The 27,774-nt window shown below is 34.0% G+C and overlaps 1 protein-coding gene across 1 annotated transcript; it reads left to right on the forward strand.

Moving 5' to 3' along the window:
• The first annotated feature begins 1,330 nt into the window (after positions 1–1,330).
• Positions 1,331–27,774, forward strand: LOC123556947 (coiled-coil domain-containing protein 22 homolog). Its single transcript, XM_045348054.2, has 16 exons — positions 1,331–1,482; positions 7,572–7,743; positions 8,720–8,852; positions 9,571–9,701; positions 10,660–10,744; positions 12,177–12,346; positions 15,284–15,490; positions 16,265–16,324; positions 16,917–17,156; positions 17,958–18,074; positions 18,722–18,823; positions 20,038–20,145; positions 20,882–20,977; positions 22,736–22,795; positions 23,297–23,371; positions 25,776–27,774. Exons 1-16 carry the CDS (start codon positions 1,433–1,435, stop codon positions 25,890–25,892), a joined length of 1,923 nt encoding a protein of 640 aa, XP_045203989.2. The 5' UTR covers positions 1,331–1,432; the 3' UTR covers positions 25,893–27,774.

A 27,774-nucleotide genomic window follows, 5' to 3' on the forward strand; every position in this document is an offset into this window, starting at 1 on the left:
GTTGAACAATTTCCATATGAGAAAGCAATTGTGCACTGGCACAAGTTAAGAAAAGGCGTCTGCAGAGACTTTATGCACCAAGCAAAGTCACTAAGTAAATGTTGGAACATTCACACACACTGTCACTGCTATGAAAATCATACTGATCAATACTTTTTGCTATGTGACTGACATTGTAGTATTCACATTGTTGTGTACTGTACATGTATTTTATATCATGTTGTGCAAAATATTATAGCTAGAAATGTTGCAGATATAAGCTAAAAACACCGTATCTATACTTTTTGCTATGTGGTTGTTAAAATAATAACTTATTATTTTGGTATTCACATTGTTAACTTATGTACTGTACATGTATTTCATATCATAGTGTGCAAAATATTGAACTAGAAATGTTGCAGATGTGAACTAAAAAAAAACATTATTTTACATATCTGATCAGTTGCTGTTTTATGCATATGTGTTGACTTTGATAAAATGCTGATGATAACTATACATGTAATAAAACAATAAAAAGATTTTGTTAAATATAATGTTTTCTCATCACTCTAGTGGTACTTTAAATATGACGATGTCTGATGATGATGATAATGATGATGATGATAATGATATTAAGGGTCAGCGTACAAAGTAATACAAGGACTCCAAGAAAATTTAAGAGGGACTCCAAAATCTGAATGTCAGGCAGTCCTGACTCCATGAAATTGAATCTTAATGGAAGCCCTGGCCATCACCCGTGCTCTGAAGTGCGTCTTTGGAACTGGTGTGGTAGCGTGCGAGTATAAAGTTAGACACTAAATCTTAATTTATAGCATATTGAAAAACATGTAGTATTGTATAATTTGGAAATTATATGTCCTTTTCATGAAGATATTCCATATGCGAAAAGGAGCTTTTCGTATAAAGTCAGAAACGATTTTTTCTTTGGAAGACGTGAGTCCTTTTCATGAAGAAACTCTGTATGCAAAAATAGGTTTTCTCCTAGCACGGTGTATAAAGTTAACTGGCAAAGATTATCTCCTTTAACATCTAAAATTATTTTATAACTTCAGATATGTGATTTCAACATAATTTACCACAGCGGTGACAAAAAAGTTTGATTTTATATAATTTGGCAAGTATACCGAAACGCCTTTTTGCATGAAATTCCCATGTGCGAAAAGGAGTTCATTAGCTCACGGTACATAAAGTGTCAAAGTTTGTTGTTGTTGTTGTTGTTTTTTTGTTTTTTTTTTCATTTAACATATTTCTTTCGTTTAGGTTTGTAATTTAATCAAATTTCTCATACCGTGTTGAAAAAATGAATCATTATATAAATATGACTCATTTTCGCGTACAAAACTCTATTTCGCACTTAAGGCGTATCGGAATATTATTCTAATTATCCAACAAAGTTAATCAAAATGATCATATTGTCACATGACTGGTCAAAATGGAGGAAGTTGATAATATTATTTTGCATTCTTTGCGGTCTATTAACTGGTACTTTTGCATATAATACTCCTATTTACTATGCAGATTTACTAATTTAAACGTCTTTTCGTACGTTATCTAATTGTCAGTTCGTTTGAAATTAAGAACATATCAATATCGAGCTTGTTGTGGTACTGAATATCGGTGGGTGTGTTTGTTACCTGATAAATCTAACAACTACTTCTCAAATATTTTCATGCTTTCCTCAACATCCTATTAGTTAGACTAGATGAAACTTTACAGGTTGGAAACTATAAAATTTCAGAACAACTAAGTAATTAAAATAAAGGAATACAAGCTGACTCGGACCATGGCTTTTTCGGCCCAAATTTACTTGGCTTAAGTTTTCCTGACACTAATATCATGAGTAAAAATAACATTTATGAGTATTAAGTTTAATTTCTGATGCAAAGAATAATTAAAGTGCTTATTTCAATGCATAAATGATGCATTTTAGCTTGTCAAAACTTCTTACCTGCTTGTTTACAAACGGTGTATATTTTATGTCCTTACTTCAAGATAATTCCCTATAATCAACATTATTTCCTGAACATTGCTGAATCATCCAAAATATATGGTCATTATTGACTCTTAAATCAAAGTTTGTGGTCCGAATTAGCCAAAATATTTGGTCCGAATCAGCCTGGGTCGAATCACCCGAATTTACTGATTTTTGCAGGAACAATAATGTGCAGAATGTGCTACTAATAGGAAACAAATTTGACCTACTTTGAAATACATCTTTAAAAATTTGGGAAAAAGTAGGCTAATTATTTTTAAATGTCCTCACCGATCATTTGACAAAGTTAAGTCGGTGTGTTGACCAAATATTTGATGAAATTACACTGCCACAGTTTTAAATTTAGAATGAATAATTGTAAATGTCTGACACATGAATAATATTTTAGCTCCACTATTTGGAGAATAGGGGGGCTATTCTACTCGCCCCAGCGTCTGCATCGGCATGAGCTTTCTTGGTTAAAGTTTTTGGCAACCTTTGTTTTTCTGTCATATCTTTGTTACTATTGCTTATATCTTACTGTAACTTCGGATACACATTGTCCAGCATACAAAGTATTTGCAGGGGCTGGGCCCATTATACCCAAGGCAGGGCCTCCTCTGTGTTTTTCATACTTGTCGCCAACCTTTTCGCCAATTTGAAAAAGTTGGAGCCACTTTAGAGCCATTTTTGAGCCAAACTTCTGAGCCACTTTTATTTCTCTTAGTTGGCTGTCATAGTGTGCATAGAGAAATAAAATATTGTAAATAATTTCATCAGGAATAATAACAACTTTTGAAAGTGTAAATAGTTTATTGTAGAAGTAAAATCAATTTGTAGCTGGATACAAATGACACAAATCATTTCCTTAGTTTAAGAATCATATCTATCCATGAATTACCAATATTCCAGGACTCATTTATTTTTGGAAAGGAAAATTCAGAATTTTTTCTATTTTAGAAGGTCGAGTTGAAGGTCAAAGTCACCAAGGTGTTATACTTAGGTTATTTTTAAGGTTCAAGTTTTTCGACAATCTTTGTTTTTCTGTCATATCTTTGTTACTATTGCTTATATCTTACTGTAAGTTCACAAAAGCATTGTTCAGCATACAAACAATGTGCAGGGGCTGGGCCCATTATACCCAAGGTCAAGGTCACAAAGTTGATCTACTTGGAATTATTTTCATGTTAAATTTTTTCAAAAGCTTCATTTATAGACATCTTTGGTACTTTAAAAGATAATGACTTGAAATTAAAACTGTTTCTTTATAATCATCATCTGCATGTGTGGTTACAATCCCCATAACTCAGATTGTATTTTTGACAGAATTATGCCCCTTTCATACTAAAGTTTTTGGCAATCTTCGCTTTCTGTATATAACATTAGACTAAAAGTTTAGTACAATATAAGATAAAGACTTGAAACTTAAAATGTATCTTTATCATCATCATCTGCATGTGTGGTAACAATCCCCATAACTCTGATATTTATTTTTGACCAAATTATGCCCCTTTCATACTTAAAGTTTTTGACAAACTTCATTTTCTGGACATAACTTTAGAACTATATAAGATAATGACTTGAAACTCAAAATATATCTTAATCATCATCATCTGCATGTGTAGTAACAATCCCAATAACTTTAATTTGTGTTTCTGATCGAATTATGCCCCTTGGTGAATCTTCCTTTTAAAGTAGAGGTCTCTTATTGAGACATAATTATATTCATTTTACTGTCAAAGCACCGAATAGTAGAGCGCGCTGTCTTACGCCAGTTACGGACAGCTCTTGTTAAATATGGGGGTCTGATAAATTCTACATTTTTTAAAAAAGCACTTTATCAAGCAGGATGTGCTGAACAGTGAAATTAGAATAAACTCTCTTGACCAAAGTGAAGGTCACATGTACCAGAAAAATTATGAATTTTAAAGTAAATAAGAACTAGAACAAGAGGGCCATGATGGCCCTATATCGCTCACCTGTTATCATTGCACTTCAGGACAAGAAGGTCCTCAGAAAAAATATCTAAGTCCAAAGGACAGGAACAACAAAGGGAAGAAATTAAACCAAAAAGAAAAAAAATTCTTACAAGATACAGATATGTCAAAATACACCTAAAAATTGGAGGTACCATCCATGTTGTACCACAGAAAAGTGGTCTCGGTTTTTCCCTACGGCCAAATAATAAAAAAGTTACAAAAACAAGCTATTTATAGTAACGTAAAAGGGAAGTAATTAAAAAAAAAAAGATTGTAAGTTAACAAAAGAAGGATCTGCCAAATAAATCTGTTGACATAAATGAAATTTCAGATCAGTATCTTCATGAGTTACGGAGATATACCCATTTTAATTTGAAATAAAGGGAGGTAATTTGACATAAAATCAGACCATAGTTATCTACCCTCATTGGCTCAGTCCAACTAATGACAATAATGAAATTTCAAATAAGTCCTGTAAGTACTTACTGATATAAATCCATTTTGGTTACAATCAGGGGGGAGTTAATCAGATATAAAATAACTCTGGAACCTACGAATGGATCTGATTTGTCATGGAATCCAAGATTTATTTTTGTTGAAGATATTTTGGAAGTTTGTATCAAATAAAACCATAAATGAAGTCTCTATATGGCTGCAAAAGCCAAAATAGCCAATTTTGGACCTTTAAGGGGCCATAACTCTGGAACCCATGAAGGAATCTGGCCAGTTCAAGAAAGGAACCAAGATCTTGTGGTGATACAAGTTTTGTGCAAGTTTGGTTAAAATCAAATCATAAATGAAGCTGCTATTGTGCAGACAATGTCAAAATAGCTAATTTTTGCCCTTTCAGGGGCCATAACTCTGGAATCCATTATGGGATCTGGCCGGTTCAAGAAAGGAACTGAGATCTTATGGCGACACAAGTTTTGTTCAAGTCTGATTAAATTCAAGTCATAAACGAAGCTGCTATTGTGCAGACAAGGTCAAAATAGCTAATTCTGGCCCTTTCAGGGGCCTTAACTCTGGAACCCATAACGGAATCTGGCCAGTTCAAGAAAGGAACCAAGATCATATGGTGATACAAGTTTTGTGCAAGTTTGGTTAAAATAAAGTCATAAATGAAGCTGCTATTGTGCAGACAAGGTCAAAATAGCTAATTCTGGCCCTTTCAGGGGCCATAACTCTGGAACCCATAATGGAATCTGACCAGTTCAAGAAAGGAACCGAGATCTTATGGTGATACAAGTTGTGTGCCAGTTTGGTAAAAATCAAATCATAAATGAAGCTGCTATTGTGCAGACAAGGTCAAAATAGCTAATTTTGGCCCTTTCAGGGGCCATAACTCTGGAACCTGTAACGGGATCTGGCTAGTTCAAGAAAGGAACCAAGATCTTGTGGTGATACAAGTTGTGTGCAAGTTTGGTTAAAATAAAATCATAAATGAAACCACTATCATGCAGACAAGAAATTGTTGACGCACGGACGAGACGGACGGACGCACGGACGGACTCACAACGGACGAAGGGTGATCACAAAAGCTCACCTTGTCACTATGTGACAGGTGAGCTAGAAATGATTTTCTGTTTGATATAATATTTGCTAAGAAAAGGTTTACTAAGTTAAAAGGAAATAATTGTAACATAACCCTGTTCTTCTTCCCTTTATTCATTTCTTCCCTTATTACCGCAAAAATGGCATCAAACAGGTTACCTTAGACTGGCTCCCGTCCCTATGTTTGTTCTTATTTACATATATCAGTTTTCTTCATTAAGAGGGAAGTAACTCCAGAGGGTTGTTTCTACATTGACATTTTTTATTGCCCCTGGCTCCAAACATAGGTCAGATAAAATTGTGCTATTTTAGAGGCTTAAAATTTTCTAACAAAATGTTTCCTGTATTTATATAAAAAATAACCATGCAGCCAGGGAGCCAGGCTAAGGTTACCTATCAGTATCAGAATTTGACCATGTGATGTACCAGCTTGCATGGCAGAGATAAAGGTTCTTTTTTTGAGTGGGAAGTCGACAAAAGTCCCAACCTGAAATGGATTGAATAACTTCTTTCCAGCCAAGTCCATGGAAAGTGATATATTTACCTCCCCAGCATACAGTCTAGGCTGGTGCTACAGGAAACATTACCAATTTAAGTGAATCATCTGTCATGAATTGAACAGGGTTTGCCGAGTCCAACTGCATGACATGGTTAAATCAATGCTAAGTAAGTTGCTAGGCAAATAGTGTGTGACTTAATTATTTGAAAAAGTAGAATGTCAGAAGCATTGACCAAATTATAGGTACCCAACACAAGCCTATCGGGGAGTTTATTTCATAATAGGGGCAGTACATAGGCCTCCTCCCCTCAGAAAAGCTCTTTCAAATGATGCAGTTTTCCTTCTTAAATTGTCTTTAGGACTGTTACTTTTTGCTCAGATACTAAAATACATAGCTAATACTCTCCCCCCCCCCCACCACCCCACACACAGACAGACAACAGGCCCCTGTTTTGGCTGTTTTGGAAAGTTGTGTTCACATCTTTTAAAGAGACCTTGTTATCATATCTCTTAAGGGAAGTCTTTATCATGTCTTTTGGATAGATATCTTTGTTTTTGGGTTTTTTTTATGAAACAATTCTTTTTAAAAAAAATTTTTTCTAAAATATAGGTTGGTTTACTGTTATATTAAAGCTGGAATACACTCCTACCTTAATCTAAATTCCAACCAACTATTATTTTAGAAATTGATTTCTGTTTAGCAAGCTTGTAATAAATATGTATTTTTCATCTTTATCTTTTAAATATGTATTCGTATTGTAGCAATATGAATACAATATAGTAAGTCCAAAAGTTAATCCAGTCAGTGAGGTGAGAATTTTAGAGTTTCTTCCTACACAGCTAAAATGTATCAAATACAAGTGTTTAGTCATCGTGTTTTATAATTTTGCTATAACTGAAATAAAAGTAAAGAAATAAATGATTATTGGATGCAATTAATGAACATCTTGTAAACTTTGTTTGATTAAACTTTCTAAGAATCAAAATATCTTCTTAGACTTTCTAAAATTAAATCACTTTTAAGAAAAATGCAGATTTTTTTTCTGACAGATATCAAATATTTTTTAAAAAGATGTTTTATGATTTAATATCAGTTTATAAAGAATATGCTTATTAATGATTTATTAATTATTTCACATTGAAATAAAAACATTGGTATTCAGCCAAAATGTTATACATCAGCAATTTATTTTGTTATTTCTCCTGAGAAGAAGACTTAAAGTCAAAAATATAGAGAAACGGATTGTTTTGTATTTTATAAAGATCTAATTTAACCCTTATCATTCTGGACAGGACTGATTCTGCCTTTGCGACCAGTGTAGATCATGATCTGCACTGTTCGCCATTCAGTCAGTATCTTTTGGTAAGCACCCCTTTTAACAGCTAATGGTACTATCCAAATTGAAAGATGGACAAGTTAATTATAGAAATTTAGCAGGATAAGGGTAAAAATCATCAGTTGAATGCATTTATTTTCAGTGTTACCGTTAAACAATGAATAACTACATTGCCTGTTAATTTACATTGCTAGTTACAAAAGACCCAGAAAACCATAATGTTTGTATTACAGTGATATTGATGATGAAGTACAAAGCTTAAAAGAGTTTTCAACAGAAGTTATAGTAGCATGTGCTGTAAGATGTATTAAGACCATAGTTGGCGATGTGGATTTACCAAACACCCTTCCTCAGGCAATGTCTGCCAAGTTCCGAATGGGAACCACACTCGCCAATCACCTACAGGTAATTTATTTCAAGATATTAGTACAGTTAAAGCAAGGGTCACTCTGCAATTTGTAAAAATTGCATGAAAATGGCTCATTTTTATTCATGGGGATCTATTTTTTAATGTAAAATATTCTATAATAATTACTGTATATTCCCTAATTAACTCCATCATATTTTTAAAAAATGGAATAAGTTAATTTAGGTATTAGTGAATACCAGCACTATAGTTGTGTTATAATTGTTAAAATTCATTAATTTGAAGTTTGATTAATTGTTGATATCTAGTAAAAATATTGATAGTCCCCCCGCGTGCAAAATGTACATGTATGCCAAAAGGGGCATTAGTAAGGGAATAAACATGTATGTTTCATTTGTTTGTTTTCTTGCACTCGGAGTGAAGCTTAAAATTTTGAACCAATGTGACCTCTGTGTAACAGCCTGTGGGAGTTCTTCTGCTAATAACTAATAAGGCAATTTCATGTAGAAATATTTCCAGAAAACATACAAAAAATGTTGTGAATTTATGGTAAAATTTATTTTTAGATCATCTGAAATAGTTTTTACCAAGAAACTTTCAGTAATGATAATTTAAAATCAAGGAGATACATTTATTTTCCTGTTGATGCTCTTCTTTCCGATTTTATATAACAGATGGGTAGTTACATAATCTGACATAGCAAGTCATTCTAGATAAACCATAATTATGATTATGGCTTGTCATCAACTTTCCATGTATTTATTGAATCTTAATTAAATTCCATATAGCATCATTCATATTAACTGGAAAGAGAAAATCTGACTTGATAAGAAATTTTAAGAATGTTGGAAAAATTTTCTATATAAGTCAGTATATTTTTGAATGTAAATAGTAAGACATAGATAATGACATCAGTTATGCTAAGATCAAGACCCCCGTTCAAATATGAACTGTCAGCTTTTAAATGTATGTGTACATGTATATACATGTTCATGTATTTCATTGGATATGTAGGAACTTGGTTACCGTGGTGATGTTGGCTACCAGACTTTTTTGTACTCCAGTGAGGCAGACATCAGAAAAATATTTATGTTCCTTGTTGACAAACTTCCAAAAGAAACTGTAGAGACTACTGAGGAAACTCTAGGTAAATACTGGTATTTGATTTTTGTGCTTGTAGATGTTTCAGAGGTTAAACTGGTTTTTTAAACTTTTTGTATTAACAATATTTCCAGTGCAGATCTCGTGCAGAACTCGTGCGTATTTCTCGATACAAAGATAATAATAACCTATAAATTTTTTATGTATAGTGTAAATGCCTGCCCTTTTTAAATACTTAAAAACATTTAAATTTAATTCATTCTGTTTTGTTTATAGCAATAGTCACTTTCAAAATTTATGTAATTGGTCCCCAAAATAAACACGCTACTTCTGCAAAATGCAGTGTCACCATGGCAGTTTATTCAGGAGTATACTGTAGATATGATATTTTTTTCACTTTGAAATACACCAGAATGGGCTAAATGAGTCATTTTTAACTTTAGCTTGCTGGCGGCAAGTAATTCTGCCTTTGCGACCAGTGCAGACCAAGATCAGTCTGCACATCTGTGCAGGGTGATCATGGTCAGCACTGTTCGATATTTAGTCAGTAAATTTTCAGTGAACACCCCTTTGAATGATAAGTGGTATGGCCCAAATTGATCGATGGGCCAGTCCATTTTAGAAATTTAGCAGGGTAAGGGTTAAAACAAATAGATTTCTGGTGGAAACTCCTCATGCCGTTGGCATCTCAAAATGTTTTTTTGCAACATTCCTTACAAATTTTCTGGTTATAACCTTGAATATGCTTACTTTCTATGATGCAGGGTCATCAGTTTTACTACAGAGAAGTATAGCCAACACATTATCTAGACAACTGTCATCACCATGGGTACCAGCATACCTCAAACAGAAGGGCATTACCTGGCGAGGGAAACCTCCAACTTGGCAGAGAGAGGTTTGTTCAGACTATGCTTAGTTTTGCTACACTAGATTGGATATTTATCATCTCTCTGAATTTGTAATGTAGGAATCATTTGTTTCAACCTTTACCCTGCTAAATTTCTATAATGAACTTGTCCATCTTCCAGTTTGGACAGTACAATTGACTGTTAAAAGGTGTGCTTACCAAAAAGGTACTGGCTGAATAGTGAACAGTGCAGATTATGATCAGACTGCACATATGTGCAGGCTGATCATGGTCTACACTGGTCACAAAGGCAGAACCAATTGTGTCAAGCATGGTAAGGGTTAATCGCTTTTACTGCAAAGAAAGAAAAACTTCAGGGGTGTTTTGACTCATTCCATATATTTCAATGTTTACTAATGTTTCTAAACTTCAGAAAAATGGTTCATGGAAAATATTTTTTAAAGACTATTGATATTTATTTCTGGAGTTTATTTTACCTTTAATAGCAAATTTATGTGTATTTCTTATTAACAGAGTTTATTTGGTACATGCTTATATCAAAGATGGAAGAGCACATGTTTGCAAATTATTGAAAGATGAGGTTTTGTTTAAGAGTGAATTTGTGCTAAGCACAACCCCTTCATTAAAAAATTTTGGTCTCGTTGGCAGAGTAGGTAAGGTTGCTGAATTGCTTGTCCGTCACTGCTGTTGGCTGAAGCCCTGCAAGGGATTGGGAATTTTTTCATGTGATGTAGCCATCCAGATAGCTTACAGTACAGAAGAGTTGTTTGTTCTACCCCCATGCCTGTCCTTGTCTGCTCTACCCCCATGCCTGTCCTTGTCTGAAATGATGCACAGAGGAACTCCCAGGTTCTTCCAGCACTGAAAGTCAGAAAATAGTCTTGTGACTTCAGTTGAGTCAGTGTGACTTATAATCCAACCAAAGAAAAAACATTGTTATTAATAGCCATAGATATAACAGAAGTAATTTTGTTGTTTATTTCAGGGCACATGCTGTATGTTTCACTTCCATTCCATGCACCTAACATCACCCGAGGGTTCAGCTGATCTCACAAAGAAAATACCAAAAGGTAAAGTATGCATGTTACCTCACCCAAGGGTTCAACCAAAGAAGTTTACAATAAAATGGTTCTCACAAAAACAATAACAAAACTTTAACTACATATTTTCTGATTTTTTTTACCTAAATAGTAATTTCATGAGGATAAAGATTAATAGATTTCAAATTTTTAAGATAAAATGAATATTACTTGTTCATTGGGATTGAATTTCATGGTTTTATGCAACTCAGAAATCCATGATGGTTCCCCATGAGAATAATAATATCTGTCATGTGTTTACGAATGGGATAGAAATATCCGTCCCAAGGGCACCTGCGCATTGGGCGGTAATGAGGCTTGCCGAATTACCACCCATGCGCAGGTGGCTGAGGGACGGATATTTCCATCCGATTCGTAAGCACATGTCTGATATTTTTTCTTGCATATCGTATACATGTTAGCATTTTATTCTGGCAGATTATTTTTCTTGCATACCGTATTTTACAAATAACAGGTCGAAATACTTTCTTTGCTGCTCTCTTTCTTATAGTAGAGCGCGGGAAATTAACGTCCGTAAGCAGAAGTGACGTCATGATGTTTTGCGTTACGCACAATAACAAAGTCCCACTTTAGTTTTATCGTTTGTAGCGTAACGTTGTGTTCTTTCGGTAAACTAACGTATTTTGAATCGAGAAATATACTATAAGGAACGGAGAGAAATTATCAAGGTACCTGCTTCTTTCGTATTTTACCTAAACAATATATTATCAGTGCATGAACCACTAGTTGTCATTAACAGCACGAGAGTCTTCTGGCATGGGGGGTGCCAGATGGGTTTTGCCGGCATGGGTAAAATCACCGGAAACGCCAGTCCGGTGTGCAAGAATTTATGATTCCACAGTATAATAGATTGATGATAACTTCTTAGGTAATGCATTCTGAGACTTTTTAGCATCTGGGGGATTTATTTCTAAAACCAGGCAATTTTCTATAAGAAAATTATGAACACAGGCATGAAGAAAATTTCATTTTTCAGTGGAAAAGATCTTTTCTCTAAAGAGATGTTATGCTCATGTTGCATATTTGAAAATATCAATACCAGTAATAACTACACTTCATTTCTATGTCTGTGTGTGTGTAAACAGTATTTTATTTTAGGTTCAAAATACTACACACTAATAAATGTATATGTACACACATTTATATGTATAATGCTATGCCTCTAGAAAAAATGGAGAGAAAAAACAGCAATTGCTAGATGACATTTCATTTGTGACTGGAACTCGACATACGCAATTATTATATATATTTTAGCTACATTAGATATATTATATAATAGATGTAAATCAACATTTAATGATAAAAATTATAAGAGAAAGATGATCAGATTGAATATTTCTGCTTGAAAAAAATTTATGTGGTTTGGTAGAATGTATGAAATTGTTTTATGTAATGTTTACAGCATTGAAGTCCTATTACCAGTCTAGTCTTCCATACATAACCTGCCAAACATTAGACCACGATGACATTATCCCATCTCTACTTGAGGCAAACGCAGCAGACGTCACAGCACAACAAGAATGGGAAGCAGAATGGAACCAGTCAGGTCTAGCTTCCAGACTGTCTCAACAGGTATAAGGTCCATTGTGGTCTCTTGTTTGAAAAATTGATTTTAAATTAATATATAAATTACTATAAAAAGTGGGAAAAGTTGAACAAACAATCAACACTGGATGGTTTTAAGGTTTGTTTGCTGAAAAATAACTGACGTTTTGATTTTCATGAGTCTTCTTCAGGGTAATATATAAATTGTATGATTTATTTTCTATTTATGGCTAATGATACATGTAAAGAGTGTAAAATGAAATTTGTTCTGGTTAAGAAAACAACTGTATTAGATGCTAAGAAAGGTCCATACTACTCGCTGAAAGAACAAACTTTGCCTTGCTTACAGGGATCATCCTACAAGGCGATTTGAGCGATATCGTCGCTGTAAAGTCGGCCACTTCGCCTAATTATCGCCTCTGGGCGAAATCCGAATCACCGAGTTTTTCAGAGTGCTGTAATCTGTTTACTCAGTGGTAAAACTTGATGCATATTCTAGGTTAAATTACCGATAAATCCATGGTCAACCCCGCCTACTCGCCTGTCAAACTTCAGCCAATCATAGCGTTATTATCCCACTGTAGTTAATCAATAATATTGTAAGCCGCCGCCATTTTGAAAATTTTCAATTGGCGTGTAAAAAGCCGATAAAAAAGCCGATAAACTTAACGAGTGCATGATCTTATGCATCCATTGTATATTATTTCTCGATTTTATTAAAAATTACTTCAAAAATTATTTCAGATACGGCCAATTTCTGTAAATGAATTGCCCGGGCGCTGTGGATATAAAACAATCCCCGCGGACTTCTGAACTGCCGTACAAAATATTGTAAAAGATCACCAATATCTACAAGTTTTGTATTATTTTCGAAAAGATTAATAAATAAATCAGTTAAATGTATAAATCTGAACAAGTTGATGCAAGAATCAGGCATTATTTAAGCACGAGTTTCGAAACATGAATGAAAATTTTCACAGCGTTTCGATCGTGCTCCTGATAAATTTACGAGTTTCGGACGTGTAAATTTCGGATAAAAATTTAAAGGCGACTTTTTCATAGCTCAGTTTGTACTTTTTTTAGAAATTCATGAAAATAATAATGCAAAATTCAATTTCCTTAAATAATTACTGTTTATAAGTTATAGCAAGACTCATAGAAAGTGGATATATAGGCGGGAAACTGAATACTATGCCTAATCTTCTCCTTAAAATCTACGATTTCTCCCTAAATTCTGTGAAGGGAGAAATCACTTCTCCCTAAAATTTTGACCTAGGATGATTGTACAAAATGGCATTTCTCACTCAGTTTGATGGAAGTAGGCCACTTGCAACATATTCAGAAGTCATTTGTTTGTGTTTACAGTGATAAAAATATGACATAAAATGTTGTAAAGAAGTAATGTTTATTCTTTACCAAAAGTGGAAACTTCCCTAATTTAGAGTGTAGAATCAGGAAGGTCTAATACGGGGAGTAGAAACTCCGTATAAATCAATACATTTATCTGTACTATGCTGTCGTCCATACCTGTAATTATCGACCAGTCGTTAGCGATCAAAATTTTGTTTTCGCCACTATCGATTAGCGCGTAATTAGCATATTACCTCATGTTAATCATGGAGCTATAACACTTATTGTTCAAAGGGTTTACCAGTCACATGTTAAGTGGCGATAATTAGATGATCAGAGATTGATCTAAAGGGATTCTGAAGCAAAAACAGCATGCGACTGCATGTGGTGATATGCTTAATTATTATGAATTAACTCGAGCTCACTTCCCTGAAGAAATATTTTACCACGTAACTTCAAACCTTTATCAAAGGGCCGATTTTTGTTGGATTTGAATAAAAAAAATGGAAAATAACAGAAAGCTGACACTTTTCTTAATCTTGTAGAGCCATAATTATAATTATTGTTTATAATGTCAGATTTCTACATACAGAAACAAACATTCTTCTTGAACGTAGGGAATGTTTCAAACGAAATTGTTGTTTAAACTCCAAAAATTAGTTTAATAAATTTAATCTTAAAACTGATGTGTGAAAAATACAATGTATTTAAATTAAAATAACAATATTTTTTTAAAAAGGCCAACAACGAAGTTACATTTAGTATTCCGAACTTTAAGATAAAACTGCAGAAAATCATCTAGGTTTAACACGCATTTAAATGGTGAAGAACAGAGCAATATCATAAACAAATATTTTCAGGCAACAGTTTACAGTTTTGACTTGCTATTTTCATTAAAATATGTCCTAATTTTTTTATTCTAAATACTCTGAATCAACAAGGCAAATATCATGTAAAAAACGACATCTTTTTTTCTGGGTAAGACAAGTCTAGATTAGCCATTTTCACAGGGCGAAAAGTAACATTAATGTAGATATTTTCCATTTAAAAACAGATGCAGGCAATAATTTCATGGCAGAACTTTTGTTTTCAACAAAAAATTCAACAAATGCTTTCCCAGATTTTCACTGAAAGGACGAGTTAAACTGTAAGACGTAAGTGTTTGAGTAATAGCAGAATAACCTACGGCATACGTTTCGATTGGACGACAGCATCAGATAAGATAAATGCCTGTTTCCAGTCCCCGTATCAGTTGTTCCAGGTAGAATGCATTGTGTTTTCTCCAGTTAGAACCTCTGAAATAAACCAAATTTCTGTAGCAACAACATGTTGACATATCAGCATTTAATATGGCTGAAAAAACTATACATTTCTTACTGTCCATATTTTTGCTATGATGGTTTGGGTTGTTTTTTTTTTACACATTTTGTATCCTTAAAACTCATCATGGCTTTAGTTTTGACTTTGTTCAACTGCATAGCAGAAAGTAAGGATAGTCAAAATTTTAAATATGCAGCATTAATGATGAATTTTTGTATAAAACTGTTCAAATTAAAAATTGTTACTATTTTAAAACATACAGAGCATTAAATATTTTGTATCTTTCATATGTAGGAATATAGAGACAGAAAACGTCAAAAAATCCACAAACGTATCACAGATCAGTTACGACAAGATCGTCAGCGAAGTGAGGCTGCGGCTGGAAGTGGAATGTCCCAGGACTTGCAGCAGATTCTTGCCTCGATTAGTGGTCGTGGATCTGGTGCTGCCAAAACAAAAGGATCGCGTTTCACGCATACTGAAAAACTGCTTTTTGCTAAGGTAAATACATCAGCTTGTTATTTATGTCTTATGGTACACTTAAAAGACTGATTGAAATTATTTCTGCAAATTAAATATTACATTTAATTTTGTATTATGTATAGAAATGCTGGAAATATATTACACTGTTTTAATTATATTTAAAAGATGAAAATGATTAAATTATAAACCTTTAAATGAACTGGTTCCAAGGAAGTGACTGTATGGCTTGTGTGCTATTTCACATAAAGATAGCAAAAACATCACTAATAATCAAAATAGTACAGAATTTTATAAATACAGTGAAATTTTGTTTCCTGAAGCATAAATAGCTCATTCACTTAGACTTGAGAAAGTTATATGGTCCTCGGCTGTTTTCTGTCTATTTTCTATTTGGATGACATGAAACCATGGATAACATGAGCATTTAGCACGTCCCTTTGTACAGTACGTGTAATCTGAGTGATTGGTGTTTTAATGTGGTTCTTAGAATTTTGAGAAAGCAGAATGTATTGTCTAGAAACTAATTATGGTAACCTTTCTCTTAACCCTTATCATACTATCTACAATGAACTTGTCCATCTTTCAATTTGGACAGTACCATTAACAATTAAAAGGGGTGTTTACCAAAAAGATACTGACTGAACAGCAAACAGTGCAGATCTTGATCAGACTGCACGTATGTGCAGGCTGATCATGATCTACACTGGTGGCAAAGGCAGAATCAATCGTGTCCAGCATGATAAGGGTTGAGGGTCTGATGTTTTGATTTTCTATTTATTGATATTTTGACAGGATGAAGATAAAGCTATATCTGAGGTATCAGTACAAGGTCCTGCAGGGCAGACGGAAGAGGTAAGTTTATTGTCTTATCTGATAAAATGCAGTAGAACAGAACTTTGAGAGGGTATGGTAATGACTGGAATCTTTTGAAAAAAGTTTAATGATTTGTTTGATTCACTTCCCTGTATGAAAGGTGAACATGGCTTTTTTAGAAAATATAAAATATAAAACATATATGACAGGTGCAAAAAGTAAGACCATAGTAGATATTGGTAAAGTCTACATAAAGTGGACGTGCAGAAATCCAATGTATCACTAAAATATAGTATTGGATTTCTCAGCTGAAGTACTGCCACCAAAGTGAAAATAAGCATTTAAAAATCGAATTGAAGGAATGGATATCTTTAGGATTACCAGTAACAGTATTTGTTATATTTTTATGACCTGTTCCTGTCCACCAGTACATAAGATATGATTTTAAATAAATGAATTTCCAGCTATACATTATCGTACTAATTTGAATTGAAATGTATTCCTTACATGCCTTCTGCAAGAGACACCATTCTCCATTTCAGTCCTAGAATCTCTACTTGAGTATAAAAAGTATAAATCCTGATATTTATACAGGTTTAAAATATACAATGTATATGATGTATTCCTAAAGGAAAAGCAGAAAGAAAGAGAAGAGGAAGTTGACACTCTAAAAGAGGAACTCAACACACTAACCTCACGTCTAGAAAACCTTGACCTTGAAGTAAAAAAGTTTACGGCCAGTATTCAACAAATGGAAGAGGAAATAGCCAATCAGAATCGAGCAAATGCCGAGAAAGAAGACGGTTATAAAGTGAAGAAGAGAACTTTAGATTTATTACCCGATGCCGAGAACAATATAGCTAAATTACAAGTATGTAAGATTTTTGAAATGTGTTAATATTACAAATATTTTTGAAAAGAGCGACATTTGAGGATAATACTTGCTGTAGTTTTAGTTCTGCATATATTCTTGAAAAGGATGACTTGAATTGAAAACAGTTGAGAATTCTATGCAGTGTTATTTTCAACAAAACAGAAATGTAGAAATTGTAAATAATAGCACAAATATGACTATCAGATCTGTCTTATAATGAAATAGAAGTGAGATAAAAAAATCGAGACAGTATATAGAAGCAGAAAGGATTTTAGACAAAATCGGGGTTTTATGTCACAGTAAAGCCTCTACTAACATCACCCTTGAGGATCAAAAGCCTCCATACAAAGGCAGCCAGTTTCATAGCAAATTAAAATGTCTAGAGCAACAAGCTGTAAACAACAAACACCTCCTAATGGTGTTTGCTCTAGTGAGGTTGCATTGTGTATCTAAAGATACCTGTATTTTGATGTATCTTTTGGAACAAATCTGCCATTTAATAGGTACAGGTATTGTCAATTTGATTGGCTGTTTCTAAGAAGTGCCTATATCTAATTCTTATTTATACCTGGTTGAAAAAGGAAATTTGACTGCTGTTTAGTGTGTTGCTAGAATGTGTTGTGGAGAAAATTAGAATTGAAACTCTTCAGAGCAATGTACAGAGTTTGCACGTCGATATTTGATTACACTCAATAGTAAAAGTAAAAAAGGACAACTCACTTATGATAATTGAATTTTAATGATGCCAATTCTAGCATTAATGGTATTTTGTGTAAAGTTTAATGTTTTTTATTTCAGTCTGTTGTAGATTCTAGTGCACAAAGGTTAATCAATTTAGCAAGTCAATGGGAGAAACATAGAGCACCTCTGATAGACCAGTTCAGAAGTTTAAAAGAACTTAGTTCAAAAACTGAGGTATGGTATTTCAATCAAGTATATCTTGTTAAAGACACTTTTGAGCGAACTAAAATACAGCCTTTTTGCAGGTTGCCCACATTCACTGATGATTTATTGTTTAAATGAATCATGAGCTATGTTGTGAGTAGCTTGGTTATCCTTGTGTACTTTTTAGAGTTTATTAGTGGTTGCCACTGGTTCACTTATACTGGAAGCTCCGCTAGAAGAATGCTAGTCAGTTTAGGTTTAGATACAGAAGATGCTACAATGCAGTAGTTCCCCTTGGTTCTTTATCATGCAGGATGTAAAGCGTATATAATTATGGGAGCTTGGTTTAAACTGATATTTTTATATGGAGAGTCTAGCCTCAGGTTGGGTTTGAACATAACATCATCAGCTTCTGAAACAAGTGCACTTACCTTTGAGCTATAGAAGACTGTCAAGCTGTCTAAACTTGCATGCTCGTGTTAATAGAACTTTGGCTTTAGAGCTTCTCACTCTGGAGTGAAACATTTATTTCCATTAAGTAAAAATATTTTCATGATTTTTTTAATGTGAGTTATTGGTACTTCTTATTCAAATGATGATGGAGGAAGAAGTCTGTATCTAGAACTTACAATAGGAAAATTTTGTTTTGCAGCATGTTTTTTTTTCCATTATTTCAGTCTGAAGCACAGATCAAATTGGAAGAAATTAAAGAGTTCAGAAAAAAGATGAAGCAAGTACAAGATGAGGCAAGAACTAAAGAGGAGCTGGCTAAACAACTGGTAAATTATCTCATGAAAATATATAAAACTAGATGTTTTGCAGGGCAAAAGTCATTATTTTCATGCTTGGTTGCTAAGACTTGTCTATTTTTACGTTTAAGTATAAAATTCATTACTGTGAAATTATTATTATTATTGGTGGGGTTGACTTATTTTTCTTGGATATTTTGTTTCTTTTAATTCTTGAAATTAAATCCTGATTAATGATTTAAATTCCAATCTATTTTTTCTTCTATCTTTGAGAGCCTTTTTGGTTGAAACCTTGATATTTTATGCCCAGAAAATTAAATAATTTACAGTATTTGTCTTAAGGTATTTTTACAAGATTATTATTGTCATTTTAAAGGTCCATTACTAAGGGAAAGTGAGTTGGCAATTTTTTTCATAGCCAGTGCATAGACTTCTGCAAGACACTAAATAATGAAGATTGGCAGGTCAAAATTTACAGAAGGTCTTTGGAACTCAAAGAAATATATGTGTATTATGTTGAAATTTCAATGAATCAACAGAATGACCCCCCAGGTCTTTTTAACTTTCTTCATACTTCATAGAAAAATAATTGTACATATACTGCGATTTATTTCGAATTTCTACATACCAACTTTCATTTTCCAATAAAATTAAATAGTTTCTGTGCTTTTTAAAAGAAATTAAAATGTTCACTTCCCTTAGTATTGGACCTTTAACTCATAGCATACTAGCGGCAATTGTATCTGCCTTTGCGACCAGTGCAGATCAAGATCAGCTTGCACATCCTGCAGTCTGATCATGATCTGCACTGTTCGCTATTCAGTCAGAAAATCTTTAGTAAATACCCCTGTGAATTATAAATGGTAATGTCTAAATTGAAAGATAGAGTAGTCCATTTTAGAAACTTAGCAGGATTAGAGTTAAGAAAGACTGTAAGTCTAGAACATAGAGTGTTGAAAAGAATACATAATTTAGAATGATGTTCAGTATATTAACCCTTACCATGCTAAATTTCTGTAATGGACTGGTCCATCTTCCAATTTCGGTAGTACCATTTATTATTTAAAGGGATGTTTACTGAAAATTTACTGACTGAATAGCGAACAGTGCAGACCATGATCAGACTGCACGGATGTGCAGGCTGATCTTGGTCTACACTGGTCGCAAAGGCAGTATCTATCGTGTCCAGCATGGTAAGGGTTATAGTCAAGAACATTATACATGTGTTGTTTTTTTACCTCTAGAATTCAGAGTATGAAAGAATGACCAAAGATGTGAACAGATCAGCCTACACAAAGCGTATTATGGAGATTGTTGGCAATATTAAAAAACAGAAGATGGAAATTGATAAGGTATTATATAGATGAACATATACGGGATGGCTTTCCAGTCTTTCAGTAAAGGAAGCAGAGTTGCTTTGATTAAACTAGAGGCTTTTCGGATGGATGGTTGCAGTCCTCCAATTACATTTACCTCACCCGTGCTTTTGTTTAACCTCATTTGGGATTTTCGGAAAACTGCCTTATATTCTAGAATTGTACGGGCGTGACTTAAAACTGAACAAAATCAAAATTTAGATTTTATGAAGGGATATTGCTGTTAATTTAAGTTCGTAGGTAAAAGTCATTACATTTAAAGGTTTTCATATTTGTTTATAAATTCATATGACTGGTAACTTCTGTACCAAATACCTTCCATTTTGTCAGATGTATCATGAACGCGTCAAAAAGTTGAGGTGACCAATTTTCTCAGCAAAGCTTTTTTAGTTACAGTCATACCTGTGTTAAGCAGCCACTCAAGGAAGCAACACAATCTGGCTGGTTAAGGCAGGTGGCTATTTAAGACAAGTTGAACTTAGAGAAAAAGTCAGTTTGGGAAGTTAGCTGACTGATCACTAAAAACAAGTTGTTATTTAATACAGGTGGCCGCTAAGGCAGGTTAATCTGTATAGTTTACAACGACCATTGAGTTGCATATTCGGCTTTATTTAGTAAATGTTTATATAACAAGGAATTAAAAACTGTTCTATATTTACATCAAAAGCAATAAAAGTGATGTGACTGATGGATGTATATCTTTGATTACCAGGTGCTTGTAGATACTAGGACTGTTCAGAAAGAAATTAACCAATTATCCGGCAAGTTGGACAGACAGTTTACTGTCACAGATGAGCTTATATTCAGAGTAAGTGTATATATTCTTATGCATTTTACTTTAAGTCAGTTCAGTTATTTTAATACTGTGGATTTGGTAATACAAGCTATTATTTTATTTATGCTAAAATATGTGATCAGAGCAAGAAGCCAATTCAAAGAAAAAATAACTCTAGAAAGTTAAATAAATAAACAGGAATTCTTAAAGTTACTCACCCACAGTTTGGGTGAAATTTTTCAACATGTTCATTTCTACCAAGTTCCGCATATATCCCCAATTCCTGTATCTTCGTGCCTTCCTATATCTTCGTGCCTCTGTCATTTACACAAGCTGCTAGTTCATGCAAAAGTTCTGACGTCACTAAATTGTGTTAACATAATAAGCACATGGTATTTCGTAAACAAAGAAGGCAAAATGCATAAAAAAACATGTAGTTTGCCTTTAATCCAAATTAATTAAATATCTATCATTGAAAATGTGTAGCTGCTTACAAAGAAACCAAGTACAATGCAATTATTTTTAAAATATCCAAATTTTCATTTCCAAAACTTCTGACAGTTTCATTCCAAGGTCATTGCCAATTTTCCTAACATAATTTCATCGAAGGGGAAAATTTCCATGCTTGAATGACATAAGTGACCCAAATAACACAAGTGGCACGATGATATAGGAGAATGGCAGCCATGACTTAGGTTACACACATGGTGGAAACATCTTGAGATTTCACAATGACTGTTTAGGATATCCAAACAAAAAAGTTTGCATGATAAAGATAAAAGGCTTATCTTCAATATCATATCTACAGTTTTGAATGCATTTTGCCTAATTTTGGGATTTAAATGGGGGAATAAGTAGGGGGCACGAAGATACAAGAAAAGGGCATAATGTATATATGACATTGAAAAATGATAGTGGGTGAAAATAAAAGGAAGATATTGTTAAAAATGCAAGAAAATGTAAATTTTCTGCAATATTTCAAAAGCATTGCAACAGTTTACTACCTTTTACATAATAATTTTGGTCATTCATAAGAATATCGTGCAAAAATCTTACGTCAATAAGTTTGTACAACTAGTCACTTTTAGAGTGTTCACTTTTAATGAATTATTGAGAGGTATTATTTTTCACCTAAAATGTTTGGGTTAGTCCCTTTAACCCTTAGCATGCTAAATTTCTAAAATGGACTGGTCCATCATTCAATTTGGGCATTACCACTTATCATTCAAGGGGGTGTTCACTGAAAATTTACTGACTGAATAGCGAACAGTGCAGACCATGACCAGACTGCACGGATGTGCAGGCTGATCTTGGTCTGCACTGGTCTCAAAGGCAGAACCACTTGCCGCCAGCAGGCTAAAGGTTAACATGAATATGGCTGTTTTCTGTCAAAACTTGAAATGAAATTGATAGTGATTTAACCAGTTTACATAGTAAAACTGTGTGTACAACAGCACATTTTGTCAGCATTGATTGGTAGATAAGAAAACTCTCATAAATTAAGTGAAAAGTGTTTCACTTTTCATCTTAGAGATAAAATGCATATCTAACTGAATTGTGACATTTTTACATCAGGAACATAGATAAAATCTGTTGCATAGAAAATAGCAATGCAACATATACTTTATTATGGTTCATTAAATAGTTATAAATCCAGCCCACCTAAATCAGTAAAGCAAAATTGGGTAAAAAAAAAATAAAAATTCTCTACTGTATTATATGTGATATTTTATCAGCATTTTTCTATAAAAAAAATATCCAGTGGATAAATGTTAGACTCTTATTTGACAGGATGCAAAGAAAGATGAGTCAGTAAAGAAAGCTTACAGATATCTAGCAGCATTACATGAGGTGAGTTTGTCTTTCTAACATGGCTGAGCGGAATAAGATCACTGACTTCAGTATAAACTATGGAAACGTTTTGCATACAAATGCAACCTGGTTATTTACTGGAAAAAATTGAGTACAGTGATAACTTAGAAAATGATGGTTACATGGTTAGTTTTATAAATTATTGATCAACTTCATAAAATAAAGTATTTCAGCTTACTCTCTGTTTTACTTTCAACAGTGTTTTCAGTTATATACATTGGTCAAATAACCATTGTTGCTGGATTCCTTGCTAAATATACCTGTTCTATATAAGTACCTGGTAACTTATTCAGGTAAATCAGAAGTGGAGGATGAAAGACCCCAGGACGTGTTGTCACTTACCATAGAGAACATACAGATTGGAACCTATTGCACTAATGAGGCAGTTCTCAAAAATTTAAAATAAATTAGTATGTCCTTATTGGACTTACACTTGATGAAATTAGTGATGCAGTGGTTGAATATTTTATGTAATTACAGAGTTGTGAGTTACTAATAAAGACAGTGGAGGAAACTGGAGTCATTATGAGAGAGATAAGGGAACTTGAGGACCAGGTTTGTTACTGATAATAGTGTTATATATGATAATTAGAACGCAGACATGTTGAGCTCACCAGATCAGTGGGTTCAGAGTGAGCTTTTACTCTATAGCTTGGTGGTTTGGCCTCAAGTCATCCACAGTTTTACTTGAACATCTCTCCTCCCTCTGAAACTGCTGTTCAGAATTACACCCAAATTTTGATGTAGCATGAACCTTTCTCACGTTTGGTCAAATGGTTGCACTTGACTGCACAGGTACTGGCGCTAAGCATTGAAAAAACTTCGAATGATTTATTATATGCTGCAAGAGATAAAAATAAAAAGCCTTCAAAGAACAGTTACTACGTTTCATCTGCTTGATGGACATTCACCAAACTTGCTCAGAAGCATCCTTGCATGGTCTTATCTCAGTTTTGCTCAAATAGTCTGCTTGACTGGATTTAAGAGGCTGCCTGAAACAGAAAATCATTTAATTAATCCCCCGCTGTGGCGGAGGGATTATAGGAATGGTCTGCATCCGTCCTTCCGTCCGTCTGTCCTTCCATCCGTAACACTTTCGTGTCCGCTCCATATCTCCTAAACCCCTTGAAGGATTTTCATCAAACTTGGGTCAAATGATCATCTCATCAAGACGATGTGCAGAACCCATGAGTAGGCCTTGTCGGTTCAAGGTCAAGGTCACAACTCCAGGTCAAAGGTTTGAGCCTGCCATTTTGTGTCCGCTCTATATTTCCTAAACCCCTTGAAGGAATTTTATAAAACTTGGGTCAAATGATCACCTCATCAAGACGATGTGCAGAACCCATGAGTCAGCCATGCCAGCTCAAGGTCAAGGTCACAACTCAGGGTCAAAGGTTTGAGCCTTCCATTTTGTGTCCGCTCTATATCTCTTAAACCCCTTGAAGGAATTTTATAAAACTTGGGTCAAATGATCACCTCATCAAGACGATATGCAGAACCCATGAGTCAGTCATGCCGGCTCAAGGTCAAGGTCACAACTTAGGGTCAAAGGTTTGAGCCTTCCATTTTGTGTCTGCTCTATATCTCCTTAACCTCTTGAAGGATTTTCATCAAACTTGGGTCAAACGATCACCTCATCAAGGCGATGTGCAGAACTTATGAGTCAGCCATGTCGGCTCAAGGTCAAGGTCACAACTGAAGGTCAAAGGTTTGAGCCTTCCATTTCGTGTCCGCTCTGTATCTCCTAAACCCCTTGAAGGAATTTTATAAAACTTGGGTCAAATGATTACCTTAATCAGAATGATGTGCAGAAATTATGAGTCAACCATGCCAGCTCAAGGTCAAGGTCACAACTAAGGGTAGAAGGTTTGAGTGTCCATTTGGTGTCCACTCTGTATCTCCTAAACCCCTTGAAGGATTTTCATCAAACTTTGGTCAAATGATCACCTCATCAAGAACTCATGAGTCGGCCATGTCAACTCAAGGTCAAGGTCACAACTGAAGGTCAGAGGTTTCAGCTCTGTATCTCCTAAACCCCTTGAAGGATTTTCATGAAACTTGGGTCAAATTATCACCTCATCAAGACGTTGTGCAGAATTCATGAGTGAGCCATGTCAGTTCAAGGTCAAGGTCACAGCTAAAATCAGAGGTTTACCCTTTCACTATCCATAGCAGTGGCGGGGGATTTAGCTGTCGTTCAGACTGCCTTAACTTCTTCTCATGAACCACTACATGTATACTGATGTACAACAAACTGTCAGAAGCAAGGTGAAGGTCAGGTGAACAACTTAGAGCCTTTACGGCCCTCTTGTTATTGAATTATCTTTAGATAAATGGGTTGCTCTTTAGTTGTTGATCATACCTTTCTTTATTTTGAAAGAATAATTGTTCACAATATATTATAACACAAATTGGGTTCATTTCTGCTGCTGCAAAGTTACCAAAAAGGCCCATTGTTACGAGTAGATAGAGAATTGGGTTAATAAAGAAAAACAGGTAGACCTGTTCTAAAGAATTATTTCCAGGAGTGTGAGACTTAAGAAAATGTCTCATAAATTATCGATAGCAAAGTTGCCAGCATTATTTTCAGTCTTTAGTATGATGCAAGTCTGCTCTGTAACATGAATTGTTTTTAACATGTAATTTCCCCATTGAAAGAAAACAGTATTTTCAAATAGATTTTTAGTTTGCTTTGGTCTGTCCTTTACATGTGGTAGCTTTAGAAAACTGCTCCTTATTTAGAATGTTCTTGAATTTCTAAAATATTGTTGTAACATTTCTCTGATTATTCTGAGGACTAGTGGCTAAGTTTTTAATGTCATTACTGTTTGGAGGTGCACCTTTGGTTTCCCCCGTCATTAAAACTGGAAAAGTTGCCATAATACCTTTCTTTTGCCAGTGTAATTGAAACAGAGGCAATAAGAAAAAAAATCAATATTTATGTTTTAAACCATTTCAGACAGAGACAGAGAGCAATAAAAAGGTGCTAGCCAACCTGGAGAAAATCACTGCTGACTACCAACAGATGAAGAAAGAAAATGATGCCATAGTAAAGAAAATAAAGGGGAAATCTTAGTGTTTAAATCTCCAAAACTTTGTAGCATACCTGAAAATATTCTCATATAAGGCAAAAAATAAAATAGTTTTTGTTTCCAATTACCTGATTAACCCTTTTTTTTTGTTGCCAGTCCTAGAAGTGTTTGTGTTCAGTTTCACTTGAATGTCATTCAGATATTTCCAGCTTTTGTCAAGTCACTGAGGCCTTATAGGCCATAAAGGGTGAGCGTTTTATATATGGATATCAAGCATATGTTCATAACAAATAACACAGTCAATGAAAAACATTTTTATTTTATTTTGTTGGGTTTAACTTTGCACTGACACAATTATATCTAGGTCATATGGCGACTTTACAGCTTTGATGGTGGAGAAAGACCCCAGGTGCCCCTCCGTGCATTATTTCATCACGAGCAGGCACCTGGGGTAGAACCACCGACCTTCAGTAAGCCAGCTGGATGGCTTCCTCTCATGAAGAATTCAACGCCCCGAGTGAGGCTCGAACCCACATTGATGAGGGGCAAGTGATTTGAAGTCAGCGACATCAACCACTCGCCCACAGAGGCCCTTCAATGAAATACAAAGTCATTATATATTGTATTAGTATATATAATTCACAGGATTTTTATCCTTTGTGAAAACAAGAATAATATAAAAAAGCATTAATGATCTACTGACCTTGTATTTTGTAGTCACGTAATTGGAAACAAGCAATATATTTTTGTGCCTAATTTGTTGTAGCAGTTTTAATCAGTATGTGGAAAGTCCCATTGTGCTTTAAATTCTAGGCTCCAAAGTAATAAAACTGTTATCCGAATGAAGACTTTAATATGTCTTTTGAAGTTATGAATCAGAAATTTCCAAGGAAGGTTATAAATTAGACAAATTCCTGCAAGTAAATCAAACTATATTAAGGATAGATAGAAGTAAAATTTGGTACTCAAGTGCAAAATGTAGCTAACTACAGTGACATAAAGAAAAATGTAACAACTTTTTGCTCTAAGGTAAGAGACCTCTGGTAACGAATTGAAGAATATTCTTTTTGTTTCATTTATATTCCCAATGTTACAAAGGCATTACGAAACTTTAAAGTTACAATAGTGTTAAAAAATCAGAAACAAATATCATGGAAGGAATTAAGGCCATTTCATGTAGGGTAACTTTAGTAAAGTGGATGAAAAGATTGCTGATGATAATTATTAAGAAAACAGTAGCGTATGTCAATGTTTTTTGCCTAGATGTATTACAAATTAAAAGACAATCCTATTCCTTCTTATGTAAAATCATTTTTTTTTCCATTGAAACATTCCTTATCAAACCTGATTAAATGACTATACTTGCTACTTAAAGAAACCTCTTTCATATTTCATAATGAAAACGCTTTCTGACTTTGAACATTTTAATATAACTGTTAAAAGCTGCTTCCATTTATTTAGGCTTCCTTGCTTTATGGTGCAATGTGTTTGTCTAAATATCAACAAAATTGTTAAATTTTGCAAATACTGCAATTTATGAACTACTATTTTTTTGTGCTTTACAAGACATGATTACACTTCTTAAAATTCAGTGTTTCTGTATAAGGTTGAAATTTTTGGGTTAAATGTGCGATTCAATAATAAAAAAAAAAACACCTTTTTTCAAGCGGAGTGGTGAAGTATTGCTAAGACAATTAAAATTAAATATGCTGTGGTGGCTATTTTATTTTTACTGATGTCAGTAAAATTTGTATTTAGTAACACTTTATTATTTCATTGTTATGTAACAGGCCATTAGAAGGTGATTTGAAAAACTTTTCCAGGTCACTGGATATCTTTAATGAGTAAACTGTATACATATGCATGGTTATGTATTTATCATATTGTATTTTATTAGATAAAAAATAAAAGCGATGAAGACATTTA

This window comes from Mercenaria mercenaria, chromosome 5, assembly GCF_021730395.1.
Source record: "Mercenaria mercenaria strain notata chromosome 5, MADL_Memer_1, whole genome shotgun sequence".
In the NCBI taxonomy this organism is placed as follows: domain Eukaryota; kingdom Metazoa; phylum Mollusca; class Bivalvia; order Venerida; family Veneridae; genus Mercenaria; species Mercenaria mercenaria.

Coding starts and splice junctions, on each gene's coding strand:
- LOC123556947 (XM_045348054.2), top strand. CDS start 1,433: ATGGAGGAAGTTGATAATATTATTTTGCATTCTTTGCGGTCTATTAAC. Junction 7,744..8,719: donor CACTCGCCAATCACCTACAG/GTAATTTATTTC, acceptor TTGGATATGTAG/GAACTTGGTTACCGTGGTGA. Junction 17,157..17,957: donor ACAATATAGCTAAATTACAA/GTATGTAAGATT, acceptor TTTTTATTTCAG/TCTGTTGTAGATTCTAGTGC.